Source organism: Vicia villosa, linkage group LG3 (genome assembly GCF_029867415.1).
Source record: "Vicia villosa cultivar HV-30 ecotype Madison, WI linkage group LG3, Vvil1.0, whole genome shotgun sequence".
Taxonomy (NCBI): Eukaryota; Viridiplantae; Streptophyta; class Magnoliopsida; order Fabales; family Fabaceae; genus Vicia; species Vicia villosa.
In genome coordinates this window covers 78,422,620-78,439,913 of record NC_081182.1, presented here as the reverse complement: position 1 = coordinate 78,439,913, position 17,294 = coordinate 78,422,620, and the positions used below count along the sequence as shown (strand labels likewise).

The 17,294-nt window shown below is 36.0% G+C and overlaps 1 protein-coding gene across 1 annotated transcript; it reads right to left on the bottom strand.

Moving 5' to 3' along the window:
• Window positions 1-13,384: 13,384 nt before the first annotated feature.
• Window positions 13,385-15,405, bottom strand: LOC131658381 (uncharacterized). The gene is made up of 2 exons (XM_058927681.1): window positions 14,258-15,405; window positions 13,385-14,156 (listed from the first exon to the last, which is right to left on the bottom strand). Exons 1-2 carry the CDS (start codon window positions 15,403-15,405, stop codon window positions 13,385-13,387), a joined length of 1,920 nt encoding a protein of 639 aa, XP_058783664.1.
• Window positions 15,406-17,294: the final 1,889 nt, after the last annotated feature.

The window sequence follows — 17,294 nt, the reverse complement described above, 5'->3', positions numbered from 1 at the left end:
ATTTTGTCCTTGGTTTTTTTATAAAAATCGGGTATTAAGTTGGGGAAGTACAAAGAAAATAGGGATTGAGCCCAGTTGCGTGCCCGGGCTAGCTGGGACGTGCAACCGCCCATGTCTATGGATATCAGGTGCATGCATGCTTGACTTTAGTGTTAGTGAGAGATGATTGGTGTAAGTCCTAGATGCCAATAATTTTATTAAAACTCAATATTTGTATCAAATTATATATTAATAATAAGAAGCACTATGTGTTACTTAATTTTGAAACATCATCAAACATAAAGACATTATTCTTAAAGTATTCGTAATTAGTTTTATTGTAAAGTGAGATAACATTAAAGCATTGTGAGTTTATATAGTTTTCAACGTCACGAGAATCTATAGGGTCACACACATTAAGACAGATTGATGAGAGATAAAATAAATAATTGAAATCGATTCAATTGTGTGGTCTTGTGAAACACTAGCGTTAATTATAGAAACAAGTTACAACGTAAGGTACAATGTACTTAAAGGAAATATGAAACACTATAAGGTATGACTTACTTAAGTGAATCAAAGAACACTATAAGGTGCAATGTACACAAGTGGAATACGAAACACTGCAAGATACGATGCACTTAAGTGGAATACATTACACTATAAGGTACAATGCACTTAAGTGGACTTGATCAAGTTGCAATTCGCATAACTGGTTCTATAAATAGAATCCTTGTGATGAAGTGCTACACTTGATAAAATCCGGTTTGTGAAACTCTACCAGTATTCTCTCTCTCTCTCTCTCTCTCTCTCTCTCTCTCTCTCTCTCTCTCTCTCTAAGTTTTCATTGATAAAAACTAGCACTAAAATTGAAGACACTCAGTTCAAGTGTGTTAAGTAGAGGTGTTGTTGTTTGTTCAACTCGTGTGAGTGTTCTTTGGATTTCGTATCAAATGTTAATCACCACAAGAGGTAATCTTCCTAAAACTTATCATGTTCATTCATATGGATCTACTTAAGAGATATTTTATATTCCACTGCGTATTTTAATCTCGATTTCCATTCAGTTACAAAGTATGACATAACCAAGAAATTTAATCCTAACTATGAGGATTAGAAAACTCTTGATCATGCCATATTATGATGGCTAGTGATGAGTTCTGTGATAATTGATATTACAGATAACTGTTGTATTATGAAACCTCCAAGCATCTTTAAAATTAAGCTCAGAGCCTTGTGGGTGCTCATACCATACAAAAATAATTTTACCTAAAATTAAAATTTCACACCACACAAAGGAGAGACGAAGATGGAGAAATACCTTGCCAAGATGAAAAATTATGCTGACAAACTAAAACTGACAGGATCATTCATCTCCATCTATAGTCTGATGATTAAGACACTTAATAGGTTGGGTTATGAATACAATTCAGTGATAGTCAAACTTTCTGAGCAAATAAACATAAGTTGAGTTTATTTTTCAAACCGAATTGCTATCTTTTGAAAGTAGATTGAATCAATTCAACAACTTCAGTAGTCTTAAGTTGAATGCATCTTCTAACTTTGCTAGAAGAAAACATAGAGGTAACATATTTAGATTACGAGACAACTGGAGTGGATCTAATTATGGAGGATGAGAGGTGGAAGAGGGATGGGTGGGATGTCAAAACCAACATGTAGGTATACAATATAATCAATCATACAAAAATACAATATTATTATCATTTTGATAAGTCCTATACAGGAATAAATCATTATGTTGAGTGTGAGAAACGGGGAACACATAGTGCATTCAAGCCTCGCCTTACCTTATCATGGTCAAGACTATGGTTGTTGTTAGCTCCTTGTTTTTTGGTTGGCAGAACTTTTCTAAAACATGGTGCTTGAAAGATGTTAAGCAAGATGTGATAACATCTTGATCTCTTGATACAACTGAGTATGTGCTTACAGGAACAACCAGATGTCCTGACTGATGTCATGATATTCTAAACCAGAAGATCAGCATAGGCTGTTTGAAATCTTGACATTGTTGATTTGTTTTAAATTTATTCTGTGATATTTCCTTTGGATACATCTCGGTGATTTACGCAGGTCAAGAAGATTTAATCTGAAACAAAGGAATCGAATCTCTCCTAGAATTAAAGTTTCTATATTTAGATGATTGAGACAATATTTGTTTTCAAGATTCAAAAAAATTTCTCTGTAGATTTGTTGCAACTCTTAGCTTGTGGATCAAGTAAAGTGTTTTGAAGCCCATGGAGTGCTGAAGACTATTTAAAGAGATCCCTAGACCTAATGTAATCAAGTCTTACACAACTGTAAAATTAGGGAAAAGTTAGAAAGCTTAGGTTTTGAGAGTCTCTTGTGTTTCAAGTCTCCCACGTATCTGTTGATACTATGTGGTAGACTGTATATTGCTTGACTGTTTGTCAAGCTATTTGCTCTCACTCAGAAGCCTTTAGGTAATGAGTTGAGTTTTTTGTTCTCACTCTTAAAGCTTTTAAGCAAAAGAGTTGAGTTCTTTTATTGGAAGTTTGGTCTTCTAAATTGGGTCGTTCTTGATATAGTCACTGGAATTGGTACTGTTAGATATCACTGAGGTGATTTAGAGTGTGGGATGACGATTTCCCCAGGTCTAGATGTCAATTTCTAGACAGAAGTTGCATTGGGCAGTGATTAGGCGGGAAGTTATAAACTGGGACAATTTAGCTTTGAATTAATACGGGTGATGGTGAATTTCCTTCCTGGCTTGGTAGCCCCCAAATTAGGTGTTTTTGCACTGAACTAGGCTAACTACTTTATGTGTTATTTATCATTCTGCAATTTTTGTTAAGTATCAATTTTAGTCCGATGAATCAGGTCTGTTTCTAAATGTCGTAACATATGTCTTGATATCATGTGAGATAACTGTCTTACCATGTGTTATGTCTGTACCAGAAATTTCAATTTTTATTTTGATACTGAGCTAGCAATCATGTCACACTAAAATGATAAATTTCATGACCTTAATGTCAAAATATAGGATCCTGCCCCATATTTGTTTTAGGAAGCCTTCTTAAGTGATGTGTATCTAGTATAAATTTCCACCATCAATAAATCCAAATAAAAGGCCATGCTCCTTAGTTTTTAAGAAAAAACCCAACTATAAAGACTTGAAACTATTTGGTTGTGCCTTCTACCCTGGTCTCAAACTATCAATGAACACAAAGCTTCAATTACATATAACTAGGTGTGTATTCTTGGGTTACAGTAATCCACATAGAGGATACAAGTGCATCAACTCTCATGGGAGATTTTTTTTTATCAAGACATGTGCTTTTCAATGAGAATCATTTTCCCTTCCATGATGGCTTTATTGACACAAGAAATCCATTAAAGAGACTGGTTGAAAATACATCGATTTTTCTTTTTACTTGTACTACAATGATATAAATGAAGGCCAACTAGATCTCACTGAGTCCTTTCCTAATGATGATAACAACACATAAAAAAATGAAGTAGATTATTCAACCTCAGCTAAACTAGTGGAGAGCAACAATCAGAGTGCACCTGAAACCAACCAACAAAATTAGCAAGACAACACCAACACTCATTGGATACACACCAGAAGCAAACATGGGATTTATAAGTCTAACCAACCCTACATAGGACTGGGACTAACATAAACACACATAAATGACAAAGAAGCAAGGAATGTCAAAAAGACACTAATAAAGGAAAAATAGAAAGAATCAATTGATGCAAAATTCAAAGCTCTAATATGTAACCAAACTTGGAAGTTCATACCATTTAACGGTAAGAAAATATGGTAGATTCAAAATAGATCTTCAAGACTATCAATTGAAAGAGAAAAGTAAGATTGGTTGCAAGAGGCTTCAACAAACAGCCGACTTCGATAGAATATTTAGAAAATTTTATCCGGTACCCCTAAAAATAAAATCATACCTGACACCACCATATTTTTGTAATACCAAAAAACCTCTCTCATTTTTTTCATTAATCACATGTTGAAATTTTTTCTCTTATAAAATTCGATAGGCCAGACAAAAAATCCTTTATGTTATTTTTACTATATTTTTTAAAAATTTGGTAAAAATAAATAATATTTTTTTTTGAATCAATATAACTTTGATTAATTCAAAAAATACGTTATGTACATGGCGATCGCCCACGATCCAGCCAAGCTCAAAACCAATAGCCAAGACAATCAACAAGCACCTATAACATAAGGCTAGCTATGTAACTCCTATATTTCTTAATGTTCCATAATCTATAGACTAAACTATCTATGATTTCTTTTTCTATAAAACCACTATATCTCTCATGACCAAACACCTTCTCATTACGTATTCTCCAAATGGAATATATAGATTCAGTAAGGGCACACTTGAGTAATGTAGCACGCCAGCTCTTTCCCTTACAGTTCCGAACAATCCATTCCATCTCCCTGTCCCACAGCAACGGGCTATGAGTAACTTGAATCCAGTCCAGTACCTTCACCCATATTCCCTTCAATCCTGCACAACCAAAGAATAAGTGGTTGATTGTTTCTTGCTTAGAACAAAACATACAACAATCATCCGCGATCATTCCAAATCTCTTCAAACGCTCCTTGGTAGCCAAACGACCATTACATACCAGCCAAAGTATAAAGATGGCTTGAGGCCTCGCATAATTACAAAACATAAGATGTCTCCATGCTGGTTTCTCTTCAGTGCCTACAAGGGCAATATAGATTTTCCTTGACTGAAAAGACCCTCCATTGCTAGCCATATGCATCTGCATCTCCTGGTAAAGTTGCCTAGAGTGAAGTAAATATTTCATCATCCAAGACTGGCTTTCCTTAACCTGCAATTGCATAAAATCAGTCTGCCTCAAATAATACTCATGGATCCATTTGATCCACAAAGAGTCTGCCTTCTTATGCACATTCCACACCAGTTTCAACATACAGACTTTGTTCCAACACTCCAAGTCCATTATGCTCATGCCTCCATACGCCTTGGGTCTGCACACACTTTTCCACACTATGGGAGCTTTGCTAGATATATCCTTTTGGCCTGTCCACAAAAAACTGCGACATACAGCATCAATGTGGTGGATGACTGCCTTAGGCAATGGTAGAACCTGCATCCAGAAGTTCACAATAGGGAAAACAACACTTTTAATTAACTGAACCCTACCAGCATATGTTAACAACTTTGAACTCCAGTGAGTGACTTTGTGGACAATCTTATCTATCAAGACCAAATAGTGTTTGATGGCTAGCTTTTTGCTAGTAAGAGGTACCCCAAGGTATCTAAAAGGAAGATCCCCCTCTCTGAATTTGGTAATGTTCCTTAGAATCATTTTATCCCTATCACTCACACCACCAGTGAAAAGGAAGCATTTGGCAGGATTCATGCATAACCATGTTGATTTAGAGAAAGAAGTCATCTGGGCAAGGAGCAGTTCCACAGAATCTTTGTCACCTCTAGAATACAACAGTAGGTCATCAGCAAATGTAAGACTAACAATTTTTAACCCTTTGCACTTTGAGTGATAATGGAAATTAGGGTTCCTATCCAACTGTAGCAGCAATCGAGTAAGATATTCCATCATTAATACAAAGAGCAGGGGAGAGATAGGGCCTCCTTGCCTTATCCCCCTTCTAGCCTTCATATTTCTAGAGTGTATCCCATTAATGTTAAACCTGTAAGTGACAGTAGTAACAATATGCATTATACATTTGATAAACATTACAGGGAAACCAAATTCTTCCAGAATCCTCTCTAAAGATCTCCAGCTAACTATATCATAGGCCTTCTGTAAATCTATCTGCATCATACAATTAGGGGTAACATGTTTCCTTTCATATCCTCTTACAAGCTCATATGCCAGCAGAACATGGTCCTTCAACTGATGCCCTTTCACAAAAGCTGCTTGATTTTTAGAAACCAGGGAAGGGAGCACAGTGCCTAATCTGCAGGTTAATATCTTGGAGATGATCTTGTATAATGTTGTACAACAAGATATCGGCCTATAATCTTTGGCAGCCTGTGCTATGTTGGATTTAGGGATTAGAGAGATCACTGAGGTATTAAATCCATGGTGCAATCTGCCCTGAGAAAAGAATTCCTCCACTGCTCTACAGACATCACCACCCACAATGTGCCAAGTATCCTTAAAAAACTTTGCTCCAAATCCATCTAGTCCTGGAGATTTATTGTCATTGATCCCCTTAAGGGCTGTAAGTATCTCATCCTTAGAAACAGGTCTGGTGAGGAATATTCTTTGGTCAAGAGTAACTTGTGTCCCTTGTCTCATGGCACAACAATTCACCTCCTCCAAGTTCTCATCAGCAGTGCCCATAAGGGAAGTTTAGAATCTCAACACCTCTTCCTCAATGTCCCTCTGCTCATGCATTATACTACCATATGCCCTTGTCATGCTTCCTATATAGTTCTGTTTACTCCTCTGCTTTAAAGATGCATAGAAGTAGCTGTTGTTCCCATCCCCAGCTTTGATCCACTCAAGTTTGGCTCTTTGGGCTAAATCCTCTTGCTCCATCTCTGCTAAGTTCAACACCTGGTCAGTATACTCCTTCACCCTTAAAATAAGCATAGGGTTGTGCATATCAGCAGACAGTGACTTATGGGTCTCTATAAGGTTGCTCCTAGCTTCCATCAGCTGCCTCCTTAGGCCAGACAAAGGCTTGCTAAATTTTCTCAAAACTGGGATCAATCTTTTGAGTTTGTGTTGATAGTATTTGTGGGTAAATATTTTCTGTAATATATCGTATCCACAGGGATTGGTTAATATCACTGCCGTTCTATAGTTGTTTATTTTGAGTTAAGAAATTTGGTTTGGTTTGTTTTATACTAATAATAATATCAAAAGCAAATAATAAAATAAAAGCAAGTAAAGGACTTTGTGTTAACAAATAAAGAAAGATGTTGAGTCTTTAGGGTTCATCAACCTAATCCTATACAATTATCAATTAATTCAAAATAGAACAATCCTTTGAATCATTATCTTCACTTATCCTCAAATAAGATTCCATGTCTGCAAATCAAATTAGATAACTTTTACCGGTATGAGATTCGATCTCTCCAAATCACAATAACGATAATAGTAATTAAGAACGATAATTATGAAAACCCAATTACAATTCCATCTCTGCAAATTGCAATTGAATCAATATAGTAACCTAGGGAAAAAGTTAAATCCTTTCTTTCGATCAAAGATTCAACAATGATGTAAATTAAAAGCAAGGTTTCTTATTGATAATAAATTCAAACAATTGTTCACAGGGATTAATCAATGGTAATGTATATTCATAGGTTAACTACTACCTTAGACTCAACAAGAGGGATTTAGCTCTCCATAGACATGAAGAACACACAAGAATTAATAAAAGGATTCATCTTCATCAATGGAATGTCTTCGATTGGTAAAGAATTGGCCTTCAATTGTTATTCTTGGCTGCAATCTCAGAATGCTCTCCTAATTTCGCTCTTCACAAAGTTCTCTAACCACCACTTTTTCTCTTGGAAGCTAGGGCTTTTAAACAGAATTTTTGGGCTTTTAACGCCGAGGCCGCGGCGCGGCAACGGGCTGGCGCGGCGCGCTTCAAAACAGAGATGTTTCCGCGGCGCGCTCTAGGACTCTCGCGGCGCGCTCTTTGCAATTTCCATCCTTTTCTTCTGCCTTTGAGACTTCCAGCTCTCTTTCCTCCTCATGTTCTTCTCAAGCTTCAATTCAGCTCTAAACCTGCAACAACAACACCCACAAGTGATTCGATTTGCTTTACGCACGAACTAAACTTGTTCAGTTCAATTCTTAATAAAAACCTATGGATTTATCACAATTTACATTAGTTTAGAGAAGAAATCACTTATATTAACACATGAATTTACCATTAATTTACTCCTAACAAACTCTCCCCAACTTAGAGTTTTGTTTGTCCCTAAACAAAATTACTTACCTCCAGCAAAGTTTACCGACAATCAAGCAACAAGTTTTTCAAAAAGTTTTTCTCAAGTGGTTCAATCCAGTAACTAAGTCAAATACTCCTCTTCTACCTGCAAACTCAGAATATACACATGAAACAAACGTTGAAAGCAAATTACCTCCAGAAGTTCAAAACACTACACAATTGTAATTGAATCAGCACTAATCACTCTCATCAAAAAGCATGATGAATAAACGAGGGGTTAAACACTCATCCACACAATTAAATCAACAAAAATCCATATCATACGTTTACCGAATTGCTAGCATCCAGTCCTGTGAAATATGAGAATCAGAAGGTCTTTCTCGGGTTGTAATGCGGTTTAGATTCAAAGAAAAGAAGATAATCAAGGGTTGTTCCTAATCTAGGGAAGCATCCAAATCATAACTCATTCCTTCTTTTCTATAACTCTAATTCTCTCACCCGTTCATCCTTTTCCATTCGTAGCTTGGTTTTTCTCTCTCACTTTTTTTTCAACAACTATTATATTCAAACGTTGTTCTTTTTCCATCAATTTTCTCCTTTTTTTTTCAAGCTACGAATTCTTTAGCCTTTCACCAATTACCACATATACTTACTCTTCTTTTGAGAGTGAATCTCCCCAACTTGGAGATCAACCTGTATTTAGATTATATGAATGCTCCCCTACTTTCTAAAAAAGGTCAAAGAGAAAACACATCACCAAATTTTATGGTTGATGATCCAGAACAAAACTTTTTATTGAGATCAAAACTCACCAGGTATTTTCCTTGGTGCATATTATGATGCTTATCTTGACCTCAGGCTCAAAGAATGGTTAGCAAAGGATCACACTCTCACAGAAGAAATTAAATTGCATGTTTAGAATAGGCTAAAAGAACTCTCAGATTCAAACAATTGCCTAAATCACTTTCACAGATTTCCACAGACGATGCAACAACCGGTTTAGCATGATACAAACACGTCAAAAATAATTGATGGTCTTCCTGCATATAGTAAACAATGGAAAGCTTTCCTCACAATGGTTAAGGCTAAGCTGATCCAATAAACAATGTACCATAAAGAACTTCTGTTAAGAATTTACTAACACCTTAAGTTTCATTGCACACATTAAGAGTTTGAGTTTGAAATTTCATACCTGCTTTGTTACTTATTGAAAAAGAGAGTGAAACTCAAAAATTTTGAACATTCACTTACTACCACTTTCATACATGTTGCTTCATTGTTGATACTTCGCTTGAGATTCTCACTTTGTTATGGGACTACTTACTCTAACTGGGAGTACATAACAGACATAAAAACATAAAATTGAACATAAAAAATGCAAAGAGTAAATCCACCCCCAAACTTAAACTAAACATTGACCTCAATGTTTCGTAACAAGCCCGAGAGGGTTGACTCACAGAGGGTATTACAATATTACTTGCCTCTTCCTAGCTTTCACCAGAAAGGTTCCCTTATTATTTCCTGAAATAAAAATAGACAAAAATAAAACATTAGAAGTGTGGGTTACCTCCCACAAAGTGCTTCGTTTAACGTCGCATGGCTCGACGGTCCATTACCCCTTGTTTTATGGAGGGTATTTCCTTTTCCAACACTCGCTACTTTGTACTTCCATACCCACAAACTCATGAAGATAAAAAGCATGGATAGCTTTTCTCTTCACTTTATCTTCCCCATTCTTATCACTCTCCTTAGCCCTCTTAGGACTTTTGACATCATCATAATTTGGTTTCATTGGAGAAGATATGTTAGAGACTTTTTCTTGGAGGTTTTTGAGATTTTTGTTTTCTTGTGCACCTTCCGGTATACCAGTTGAATTTTTCTCATTTACCCCTGACCTGTGTTTCTTGACTCCCAGCATCTTCAAGGTTACTTCTTCATCAAATGATTTTAGCGTTAGCGTCCCCTTTTCAATGTCAAGATTACAGCGTCCTGTCGACAAAAAGGGTCTCCCAAGAAGGATCGGAGTTTCTTCATCTTCCAGAATGTCCATGATGTGGAAGTCAACAGGGAAAACAAACTTATCAACTTCTACTAGTACATCTTCCGCTACTCCATAAGATTTCTTAATAGTGTGATCGACGAACCGTAATTGCGACTTACTTTCACTAATCTTGTCTAATTCAAGCCTTTTGAAAATGGATAACGGCATTAGACTCACACTAGAGCCAGAATCGAGAAGTACCTTTTTAAATGATATATTCTTGATAGTGCATGGTATCGCCACCGCCCCAGGGTCTCTTCTCTTAATTGGGATTTTTCTTGCTGCAGCGACTATACTACATTTTTCGATTGCCATTTTTGGTTCTCCCTCTAGTGATCTTTTTTTCGCCGATACCTCCTTCATAAATTTCTTATACACAGGTACGTGTTCCAGTGCTTCAAAGAAAGGTAAATTCACTTCTAACTTTTTGAACAAGAACGTAAATTTCCGAACGTCTTTCTCTTTTGAATCCTTCTTTGTTACTCGCAAAGGGAGGGGTGGTTTAATCACCTGTTCAACATCTTTCTTATTTCTTTCTTCAACTGGTTTCATTGGTAGTATTACAACTTCTGGCTCTTTTAGGTCCTCTCTTATTTCCAGATCTACCTCCATCGCCATAGGGTCACCTATCTCTTCTTTCTCTTTTTCCGATTCTGAACCCCTTTGACTCCTTGTTGTAACAGCATTAATTTTCTCCTGGTCTTGCGGTTTTTTTCCGGTTGAGTTTGGTAAGGCTCCTTGTGCCTGTAGAGTAAGTTGATGTGTTATTTGCTCCACTTGAGTTTGCAGGTTTTTAATTGCCGCTTCCTGGTTCTTCTGATTTATTACTGATGTTTGAATGAACTGATTCACTGTCTCCTCCAACTTGGATTGTCCTCCTTGTTGTTGTTGTGGTGGTTGAGTGTATGGTTGGAATGCTTGTTGTTGATACCCTTGATTCGGTGGTCTTTGTTGGTACCCTTGGTTGTTGTATCTTGGTGGATAACCTTGTTGGTATGGCTGATTCTGATATTGATTCTGCCTTTGTCCTTGGTTATTATTCATGTAATTCACTTCTTCTTCTTGCACTGGTGGACAGAATCCTGTTTGATGATCTCCCTTGCACAATTCGCACCTAGCAACTTGATATGAATTAGATACCCCGTTCAGCTCCTTGATTTGTTGTGGTAGTTTAGACATTTGTTGTGTCAAAAGTTCCACTTGTGAAGTTAGCAATTTGTTCTGAGCAAGTAGAGCATCACTGTTGTTCAACTCTAACATTCCGGGTTTCTTATCTCTTACCGTTCGATCATGATTGCCTTGACGATCATTTAGAGCCATTCGCTCTATTATCTGAGTAGCTTCTTCAGGTGTTTTGGACATGAGAGAACCACCAGCTGTGGCGTCTAAAAGTGTCTTGTTTGTAGCTGTGAGACCGTTACGGAACATATGGATTTGGTCAACGTCTGAAAAACCGTGTCCTTTGCACTTTCTCAACATAGCTTTATACCTTTCCCATGCTTCATTCAAAGATTCATTACTACCTTGAGAAAATACTGCTATTGCTGTTTTTGCTTCGAAGAATCGGTTTTGAGAGTAAAACCTTTCCAGAAATTTTTCTTCCAATGTGTTCCAATTTGTCATCACTACCTCGGGTTGATCCAGATACCAATCCTTTGCCTTCGATAGCAAAGAGTGTGGGAACAACCTCTTAAATAATGCTTCCTCATCAGCTTGAGCGACACCCGTAGTACCCGCTAACTCATAGAATCGAGTAAGATGCGTGTACGGGTCTTCATGGTCCAATCCGGCGAAAGGACTTGCACAAATCAATTGTATGATACCGGTCTTCAGTTCTGTCGGTCGCCCGTTGGCGGCAGTTCTCGCGAACTGAGGATTGAGTCTTGGACTATTAGCACATGGACCATTAGCAGCCATGTTGCCAACAGTAGGTTGTATAAAAACTTCCGGTTCTTCCTCCGTGAATAGTTCGTGAAAGAAGAATCCTTCTTGCGACTCGTCAATGGTTTCAAGTTGTTGTGACGATGTCGCGGTTGCGTTGTCTCTTGCTTTTGCTATGTTCGCTCTTTTTCGTGCTTTGCTATTTAACCTCCTAGCGGTCCTTTCGATCTCGGGATCAAAAAGAAGTTGATCGCTAGAAACTTTGCTGCGCATACACAATCTTCTGCAAAACTAGGAAACACGTGAAACAACCAAATAGAGAAAATAAAAATTAAAACTCAAAATAAGAACTATTGCAATGCATGCAATATTGACACCAATCCCCGGCAACGGCGCCAATTTGTTGATAGTATTTGTGGGTAAATATTTTCTGTAATATATCGTATCCACAGGGATTGGTTAATATCACTGTCGTTCTATAGTTGTTTATTTTGAGTTAAGAAATTTGGTTTGGTTTGTTTTATACTAATAATAATATCAAAAGCAAATAATAAAATAAAAGCAAGTAAAGGACTTTGTGTTAACAAATAAAGAAAGATGTTGAGTCTTTAGGGTTCATCAACCTAATCCTATACAATTATCAATTAATTCACAATAGAACAATCCTTTGAATCATTATCTTCACTTATCCTCAAATAAGATTCCATGTCTGCAAATCAAATTAGATAACTTTTACCGGTATGAGATTCGATCTCTCCAAATCACAATAACGATAATAGTAATTAAGAACGATAATTATGAAAACCCAATTACAATTCCATCTCTGCAAATTGCAATTGAATCAATATAGTAACCTAGGGCAAAAGTTAAATCCTTTCTTTCGATCAAAGATTCAACAATGATGTAAATTAAAAGCAAGGTTTCTTATTGATAATAAATTCAAACAATTGTTCACAGGGATTAATCAATGGTAATGTATATTCATAGGTTAACTACTACCTTAGACTCAACAAGAGGGATTTAGCTCTCCATAGACATGAAGAACACACAAGAATTAATAAAAGGATTCATCTTCATCAATGGAATGTCTTCGATTGGTAAAGAATTGGCCTTCAATTGTTATTCTTGGCTGCAATCTCAGAATGCTCTCCTAATTTCGCTCTTCACAAAGTTCTCTAACCACCACTTTTTCTCTTGGAAGCTAGGGCTTTTAAAAAGAATTTTTGGGCTTTTAACGCCGAGGCCGCGACGCGGCAACGGGCTGGCGCGGCGCGCTTCAAAACAGAGATGTTTCCGCGGCGCGCTCTAGGACTCTCGCGGCGCGCTCTTTGCAATTTCCATCCTTTTCTTCTGCCTTTGAGACTTCCAACTCTCTTTCCTCCTCATGTTCTTCTCAAGCTTCAATTCAGCTCTAAACCTGCAACAACAACACCCACAAGTGATTCGATTTGCTTTACGCACGAACTAAACTTGTTCAGTTCAATTCTTAATAAAAACCTATGGATTTATCACAATTTACATTAGTTTAGAGAAGAAATCACTTATATTAACACATGAATTTACCATTAATTTACTCCTAACAGTTTGTACCAAAGGATATACATGGGATTTCCTGAGCTCTGTTGCTGCCAGCTCTGAAGAACAATCTGATGGAACCCCTTCAGATGAATCACATTGTTCCTGAATTTAAATTGCAAGTTTTTCCTCCTCACATGATCCTGTCTACTAAGGCACAAAAGGCCATGGTCTGAAACCTGAGGTTCATGAACAGCAAGGATCCAATCCTGATAAGCTGTGAGCCAGTCAATATTCCCTAGCAAATGGTCAATTCTGGAATATATAATCCCATCCACATGTTTATTGGACCATGTGTAATACTCCCCCACACTATCAAGCTTTGCCAAACCAGTGTTATCCATCATCTCTTTCAGATCTCTGATTTCAGCAACACTCACAAGTCTGCCTCCAACTCTGTCTTGTGCTTTGATCACATTGTTAAAATCTCCAATCAAGCACCAGGGTCCAGTCTGATTAACATGAATCCCAGCAATATCACACCACAGCAGTTTCCTCTTATCAAGATGATTTAAAGCGTATATTGCAGTGAGCCAATATACGAACACCCCGCTGCTATCATACACCCCACAATGTAGTAATTGATCTGTAGTTCTCACCTTCTTAATATCATACTTTCTACTATCCCAGCTAAGCCAAATACGACCATTATAGTGGTTATCATAATTGTCCACATAAGAATCATGAACTCTCAACTTATTCCGGATACCACACGCATTATTCCTTTTTACTCTAGTTTCTACAAGAACTAAAATATCAGGCCTAAGATTATTGAGACGGGAGCTTATCTCAGAGATCTTACCTGATTTATTTAACCCCCTTACGTTCCAAGAAATCAGCATCATCCTCCTTGAATCACTAACCCTTCAGTCACTAGAGTTAGCGGGTCAAATGAGTTATCTTGTCTGATTTGAACAACCTCTTCACTAAGAATTGCTTTCCCCTTCCTTTGTCTTTCAATAGTTGTCCAGGCTTCCTCCACGTTGTCAGTAGACTGAAGCACTACTGGTGGGGTTACCTCAGTGATCTTCCCTTCCACTACTGCAGCTTGTATAGGTTTGGCCTTCCATTGTTTGACAGGTTTCTTGACTATAGGATCGAGACAATTGTGACCAATTCTCTGACACTTATCACAATAATTTGGCCGCCAATCATACTCCACAATCTGCTTCCTCTTGTTTCCTTCCGCATCCCTGATACTGATTTCAGTAATCGGAGGTTTAGTGATATCCATCTCCACGAGAATACGCGCGTATGAGACTCTCAACTTGTTGGCTGTGCACTCATCTGTAACAAGTGGAGTACCTAATGCACTTCCAATCTTACTCAAACTTCGTTGCCCCCACAGGTGGAGAGGTAAATGGGGAAGCGTCACCCAAATCGGAATCGTGCGAAGCATATCCTTCTTCAAATCAAAATTTGGTTTCCAGTCAGTCAATAACATTGGCATATTGTGGATAGTGTATGGACCCTTCGTTAGAACCAGATCTTTGTCATCCATGGAAGGAAACCTCAAGATAAAGTAACCCTCATCATTGAAGAACATGTCTGGCAGCTTTGCAAAGTTCCAATTCCTTATCATGAACTGCTTCACTGTGTTCATACTCAAATCTCCCCCAAGAACATACATAATTAGGGCAGTATCCCAGTATCTAATTTCCGAAGCAATATCATCCTCTTCAATCTCTACCTCAATCTCCCCATTAACCACCTTAGGAGCCACAAATTCCATCTGCAATCCGTTAGTGGGATTCCTATTTCCACTTATCACATCAACCCAGAGCTTCTTCGGGCTCAAAGGTTCCCCTGACCCTTTCGCCTCTGCAGCAGTGGGTGTATTGTTCTGAATCTGACTCGAGCTAGCCTGAGTTACCTTCTTCTCCGTGTCGCTCTGCGCCTTAGTCCCTGAATTGTTGCTTCTTGTCCCTGGTTCCGCCGGAGATGATGTTTTGCCATGGTTCGTCGGAGGTAGCGAGGCCTTCTTCGGCCGTCCCCGCCCCTTTCCACTCATGAGAGAAACCCTAGCTAAAAAAAATAAAATAAATTTATATAACCTAAAATGGCAGAAAAATATGCATGTAATGTATTTCTGCAACAAATTCCACAATAAATTTTGTATATAAAAATTAAGCACTAAAAATATTATAAGAATAAGTTTTTATTGAATTTTTTAAAAAACTATTCAAAATGTATACAATTTAAAATATTATAAGAATAAGTTTTTATTCAATTGATTATTTTGAGATAGTGTAACGTCTTGAGACAATATAAAATAATTTAGACAAAATTTATTATTTGAATAAAAAAATTATTAAAATAATAAAATTTTAGTTAAATTTAATAATTTTGAATTGACAAACAATTTGAAATTTCTCTCATATTTTATAGAATATAAATGTCAAATTGGATATTATTATTATTTCAAAATTTACAAATTGGTCTTCATATTTTTCAAAATTTACATATTAACCTTTAAAATTTTCAAATTGATCCTTAATAATTTTTAAAAATTTTAGATTGATATTTAATAATTTTTAAAATTTTTAAATTGATCCATTAAAAATTTTAAAATTGTAATTTGGTCTCTATTTTTCAAATTCTAAATTTTGAGTTTTATAAAAATGACTCAAAATTTTAATAATGAATAATTTTAATATTTCATAAAAAAAAAGAGTTTAAAAATAAAATAAAATAAAATAAATTAAATTATTTAAAATTTTGAATTTCATAAAATATTTCAATTACCACATCCAACAATGTCGTTTCAAAATTTTGAAAACTTTATATAGATTAAGTTGTACTTTAATCATGATAGAATAAATAGAGATCTTATTTAAGATCTTACGCAAATTGTCTTATATGCCCTAAACCACGACAAATACACTTAAGAGTTGTGTATCAATCTGAGCTATACATATACTCAACCAAGCCCAATCGTACATATCCATATTAGATTACCCAAAGCGACAATTTAAAAAGAAACAACATAAGAGAATCAAACATTTTCACACAAGTATTTATTTGGAAGCCACATCCTTCTATTTCAAACATATGAAAAATTAAAATCAGTTATGACAATATTATTTTAATAATAAGTGGCATAAAGGTTGTATATATCACCCCATTTAAAGTTGTTCACCAAAAAACAATTCACCTAATTAACGATATTTGTCAAACGATGCGTGTCGTATACATCCAATTCGAAGTACGTAAGTATGAATATGAACTCAAAATCTAATAATTCCAAGTACGTATTCAAAACATGAAATGCTTCTGCGTGTAATTCTCATCCATGCATAAAATTCAACAATAAAATAAATAAAAAAGGCCACCTAATTCAATTACGTAAGCTATGTTTTTCATAAGTGTCTCTAACTAAATTCTTGTTACATTAAATCAAATCATTTTAAGAAGTTTGTTAATATAATAGAATTTGTTACACCTTTTTAAAGTCAACTTTTTCACACTCAAATGTTCTTTACTTTCAGCAAACTTAACCGATCAAACTTACTAGCCCAACTGCACCCACAATAAAGAATACTAGTATAGCAAATAAGTATATAAGTAAGTGGTCGGTTAAATATGAAATTTTAAAAATTGTTTGGAAGTGAATATTATTTTTGATAAAAAAATAAAATAAATATAAGACTTTATTATCATATATTATAATAATATATTATAATAAGTTCTCCCTCTAGACCACAACTATATTAGATGTCACAGTGTTAATGGAGATCGACTCAACAAATAATAAGTTACTTATGTTCAAGGGTTGAGGTTCAATTTTTGTTGTTGATGTGAGAACTTTTCAGTTATTTAATTCAATTAGTACGTACCAGTTGAACTAGCTATTCACCCTTAAGAATAGTTTTAAAATCATTTATTTAATTAATCAAGGGT